Source organism: Micrasema longulum, unplaced genomic scaffold (assembly GCF_059751315.1).
Source record: "Micrasema longulum isolate JH-2025_06_02 unplaced genomic scaffold, ASM5975131v1 h1tg001892l, whole genome shotgun sequence".
Taxonomy (NCBI): Eukaryota; Metazoa; Arthropoda; class Insecta; order Trichoptera; family Brachycentridae; genus Micrasema; species Micrasema longulum.
The window spans coordinates 120,069-126,068 of NW_028279066.1; the positions used below are offsets into that span (position 1 = coordinate 120,069).

At 34.3% G+C, this 6,000-nt stretch overlaps 1 protein-coding gene across 1 annotated transcript in view; it reads right to left on the reverse strand.

Moving 5' to 3' along the window:
* ltl (leucine-rich repeat-containing larval translucida) overlaps positions 1-4,093 on the reverse strand; it is a 98,388-nt gene extending 94,295 nt beyond the window's left edge. The window contains exon 1 of the mRNA XM_088238409.1: positions 3,531-4,093. Within this exon, the coding sequence (XP_088094535.1) occupies positions 3,531-3,847 (317 nt within the window). The 5' untranslated portion in view covers positions 3,848-4,093. The remainder of the gene's footprint in view (positions 1-3,530) is intronic.
* Between the last annotated feature and the right edge of the window lie 1,907 nt (positions 4,094-6,000).

The window sequence follows — 6,000 nt, forward strand, 5'->3', positions numbered from 1 at the left end:
TCCAACATAGTTTATAACCATCTTTTCGTTCACATTTATTGAGTGCAGATAGGTAAAACCCTCGTTATTCGGGGCACTTATAATGCATACATTATGTACATGCTGGATATACGAACACACTACACATTAGTATGCCATTATGTTGTAAAAAGCAATTTAAACGAAATGGAATCCACCATTGCTATTACTGACGATGGTTGTTTAAAGCCACAACAATTCATTCAAAGTCGTAAAATTGCAATGACTTTTTCTGAGTAACACTGAATTTCATAATGAAGGTACCCATATTAAAGAATAACAGGGATACATAAAAACGTTTTCGAAAGAGAATATGGAAGTCTAGGCATTTACAGAGCTAACGACCTGTCATTGGCTTTTTACACACTGAGTACATTTACCATTCAGCGCGATTTTTTTTTCTCAAAATATATTTTTTTTAAATTACCTTCCTCACTAGGTAACTCTGTATCGAGACAGCAATTACTCTTTTTTCAGATAAGTCAGTGCGTATTCAACACCCCATATTATAAATTATTATTTATATTTATTTATTATTTACATATAATATTACATTTTTATTATATATATTTTTAAAAAAATATTTCACAGGACTCACTAAGCTAATGTATATGGCTTGTCGGTAATGATCCTTTACATGAAAACGTATGATTCTAGTAGAAATACTGGATTACAAAACCATCGAATCTTGTCGTTTTTTTTTCTTGGGAAACATTTAAATAAACTGATTTCTGGAAGTTTATATAATCCAAACATACTGAAAGAGATCAGCTTGTATGTTCCCAAAAACTATACTAGATCTCACGCACTGTTTTACGCACTCAGAAGGGCGTTCGAAAGCAAGTCAGAATTCACCCATTAAAAGGGCAATTCACTTGCCGAATACGGCTTCTTTAGAACTTCTTTAGAATTAACATGGACAATTTATATCAACAATTTAATTAGCAAAGTGGCGACATTATCGAGTCTTTTTTTAAAAATCAAAAATTTTGTTACAAAAACGGAAAAAATTCCAATGTATGAAGCCTATGTATAAACTAAAATATGTTATACGCAATTACTATGGGGAGCAGGATATCAAAATGACATAAACAGACTACAAAGACAACAAAATTAAATATTAAAGTTAGTATATGACCTTCCCTATTTAATTGCAACTAGAGAACTTTTTAAACAAACTAAGCAATTAAATATAACTGAACTCTTTCAACTAGAATCATTAAAATTTATCCATAAATTAGCCACTAATGTAATTGTAGACGAAGAACTGAACTTGTAAAAAATTGTAGTCAACATGGACATAATACGAGAATATCAGACAAATACCACATACAACTTTCTAAAACAAGACGAGGACAATCAAGACTAATGAACCAGGGACTGAAATTATACAATAAACTACCAGACAAAACTAAACAAAAGACTCAAACAAACTTTTCAATAGACGTAAAAAATATTATTTTAAACAACTTATTATTTTAAGTAAAATGAATTCAATAATCCGTAAGGGTTTATAAATAAATTTTCAAATAAAAAAAAAATATATTGACCCATTTTTTGTACTTAACTGCAGTTTAACAGCTATCTGTTTTTTTCTCATTAACTTGCCATTCGCAAAGATATTCTACCTTTTTTACAGTTTGCTTGACGTAATGGGTTAAAGAACCCGCATAGTCATACAGACTACAACTGTAAAATAAATAAATAAAAACCTAATGTATTATTATTATCATTCAATTGTTAATTTGTAATGTACTAGCAATTTTAGCATGATTACGATATATGATAAGATACAGTTTCTGAAAATGTCATAAAAGCGGTAAACCTGACAAACTCAGAACAATCTGTACCATAAACATAAAGACCTAAAGATGTACGGGGATAATGAGTTGCCGAAAGAGATTAAGGATGTTGAGTCTATCGATGGCAATGGCTTTCGTTAAAAACAAACATTTATATAGAGTGTCATCAGACTCGTCAGAAAATATGAATAAATAACTATTTAAAAAAAATATATGGCTTTAAATAATAGTTGATTTTTTTTTGTACAACTTTATGAATAAATAATTAAAAGCATGATATTTGCTAGCTATGCAATGCAGACCAACGTCTCTCTTTAATTTATAAAAATGACCAGCGTAGTGTTGGTAACTGTAAATATCACTCTGTAAGCTTTTCGCAGGGTAGGTACGGTCTGGCATTGTTATGGGGTATAAAATGTTTTTTTATTTATAAAAATAGACAAGTACATTATGTTACATTTTAAACATGTCAATGGAATCGAAAAAAACGAGAATTCCCAAATTTTTCATATGCGAACTTTAAAAAAATCACTAGTTACTTAATTAGACTTATTTGTGTTACTCATTGTGATCACATGCGTAGGAGTATTTTTTTTTCATAATAATTGCTTTTAACCGTGGGTTTTTTTTAATGAGTGTAAAGATTATCATGACTTTCATATTTATACTCGATGAATGGACTCAAAATTAGTATTTGATTTGTTTAAACAATATAGCCAATTTTATTCAAGTTCAAAATAGTACTAAAAAAAACATTTTAATTAGTCAATTAATGTACCTCAAGGTATTTAAAGAACTACAACTTTACATTACTTTGTAGATAACGGCAGTTTACAAAATAATCCATTGTAAAAATCTTCATAAAACACGCATTCATTATTTATGTTCGTTCCCCGAATTTTGTGTTCTGTGAAGTTTGTAAATAATATACATCAATACGATAATAATGCTTATATTTCAAACAATGAACGCGCGTACATGTTGGCGAGTATACCTAATATTGGTAAGACATTATGACGTTAGAGATCATAAAAATACGGGTACTACCCTCTCAAGATCTCTCCCCGTATTTATTATTATTAAGAATAGGTTCTAATTTACAGGTCAAATGAATGTAAATAGAAACTATAATTAAATATATGAATAAAAATAATAGGACTTGCTATCATGTAACATGTATTCACATTATTTTTTAAAAAGCGACGTCGGTTGTTTAAACTATATAAAAATTGAATAAACTGTTATTAAAAAAGTTAAAGTTAACTGGAGGATCTTCATGAACATCACATGCTCCAACAAGGGAGCGGACATGAAATGATGATGATGATGAATTAAAATAAAAGAAATGTGGACAAAACAAAGAGATAGTTAAAAGGAAAAGAAGGAAATTGATGAGGAGTGGTGGAGGATAAATGAAGGAAAGTGGGATATTATATTTTACACTCAACACACCACATTCCAAACACGCAAAATATTATATTAACAACACAAATACAATTATGTGTTCATAACTCTTCTCATTACATCTTGTCCTGTTCAGAAATTTATATTATGTATCATATTATGTACGTATTTGGTGCTGTGTTAGGTTTATGTTATTTTATAATAATTTATATGTATGTATTATGCCGACAAAGCACTGTAAATAAATAAACACCGAAGCATGAATCATCCTTCTCGAGAAGGAGCAAGTTAGGTTAACGGGTGTACCTGATGTTGTCGTTGTTGAGCTGCAGATTGGTGACGGTCAGGCCGAGCTCGGAGATGCGGTGCTGGGAGAAGTCCGCCAGGTCCGAGTGCTTCACGGCCAGCGTGACGGGCGTGCCGGGCGCGAACACGCCGGCGAGCGCGCCCGCCACGCGCGCGTAGCCCGCCACGCGCTCGCACGACAGCACGAGCTGGCGCGGCGGGCCGCCCTCCTGCAGGCGGCAGCTGCACGGGCTGACCTCGCGCCGCTGCGCGCAGTGCACGACGCCGCGCGCCGTGCCCACGCAGCACAGCCACGCGGCCAGCACGAGCGCGCGCATCCCGCACTCTTACTGGGACGAAGCGCACGAGAGCATTACACAATTGAAATACCAGAAAAAACTTTACAAAATTGCTATTATACCACAGGTTTGTTTCTTCGTAAAGTTCTAATCGAAATCACGTTTTTGCGGCAGTGCCTTTCAATGAACTCGCGACGACCGTTATCTGCTGCTCGGTATGAACTGAATTACTGAACCCGCGAAGCGGAGCGCACCGGGGCTAGTGGCGAGTGGCTGGTGGCGAGTGGCGAGTGGCGAGAGGCGAGTGGCGAGTGCGGGGAGGGGCGTGTGGGGCGTAAGGGAGGGGTATCTGGATTCCATGAAAATGAATGTCGAACATTGCTCTTTCCTGTGCATTTTCCTAAAATTACTACATTTAATAAAAATAATACATGAACTTTTTTTTACTTATTTGTGCGTGTTGTGTTCACATATAATTGATAAACAATATCTAAACATAACATATTGTGATTATTACACCAATGTTGTATGACAGGCGCCGTGGCGCGGTTGGTTAGATAGCCAACTGTGAAACTGGCGTCGCGGGTTCGATTGCCGTGCAAATGGATGAAAAATATCCAAGATTAAAAAAAATAATCTTCCATAACCCTTCTATCACACCTGCTGACAAGCCTTTAAATAGGGGCTTAGCGGATTATTCCTTAAAAAAATTAATTGTTTTTGAACCATAATAAATAAACTAAAATAAAATAAATAATCACACTAAAAACAATCTGCCATATCAACTTACTTAAGTAATATTTTGTGTTCATTTTCATAATATCCTCATAATTTTTAAACATTATGACCATACTAATTTCCTAGAATTAAATGGCCCCTTATGTCAATTATCAAGAAACAATCACTTTCGTTCTCTTTCTGCACATAAAAGTGCATAGGGCACTACATTGGTTCAAAAATCGCAGCTTACTTACTTAAAAACTTAAAAAGCTTAAAAACTCATTTATAAATAAATATTTTATGTCAACCATGCCGGGAAACGAACCCTAGACCTCTTGCGTGGTAGGCAAACGCTCTGACCACTACACTATGAGGCCGACTAAATGTATAAAATATTCTAGAGTGAAAACTCCCTTTAAATAAATATTTCAGATCAACTATGTCGGGAATCAAACTCTAGACTGCTTGCATGGCAGGCAAACGCGCTGACTACTATACCGCGAGGCCAACATGCCGAAATAAAATTACAATAACTTTTAATCAAAACTATATTGTAACTAGCAGGCAACAGTCGGCTATCGCCGACTTGCGTGCTAGGAAATTCGGCTCTTCGGGCCTTAGTTGTAAGATCTCGGGCACTGTGAAATTTCACCCATTTGGGAAATGAAATGAACCGACAAACAAAAAATTATGCTGCATCTGATGTCTTGTATCTCCACAGGATAAAGGTTGACTTTATGCTCTACCACAACTTGGTTCCCATTTTCAAATAGTGAATTATTTATGGCCCCCAAAATTAAAGTATTTGTGTTAATCATTAGAACATATTTTTTTATAAAAGAAAAATAACAAAAATAATTATCAGTCACTCAGAATAATGCTACCAAAACCACATAACATTAACAGATATAATATATTCAATATCCTGGCGGCCTCCGTGGTGTAGTGGTTAAGACGCATGACTCACGCGCGGTACTGTGTTCTGTGCTGCAAATCAAAGTAAAGCAAAAAAAATACTGAATTTCATCGAAATTTTACCGATTATTAAACATTTCCATTTTTTCCGTAGATTTTCTAAAACTATTTATTTGTCCCCAAAATAGACAATCCACTTAGAAACGAATAAACCAAATTGTTTATTTTTTCTGTTTGCTTAAAAAGCTACTTTTTCTGCCATCTATTTATTTTTTTATCTACGGATTCTATCATCTCTCCCTTTTAATATGGACTCGGAAGCAATTTTTAGAAATGCACTAAATGAACTAACAAACGGCATTAGCATAAATGGACAAATTATAAACAATATCCGATACGCAGATGATACTGTCCTTCTAGCAGATAGTATGGAAAGCCTGCAACTATTATTGGACAAAGTTTACACGGCAAGTTTGAATAAAGGGCTAGAGATGAATATTTCCAAGAATAAATGTACGGAAAAAAAGCCACAAACTTTTCCAATGACTTTAAAACTT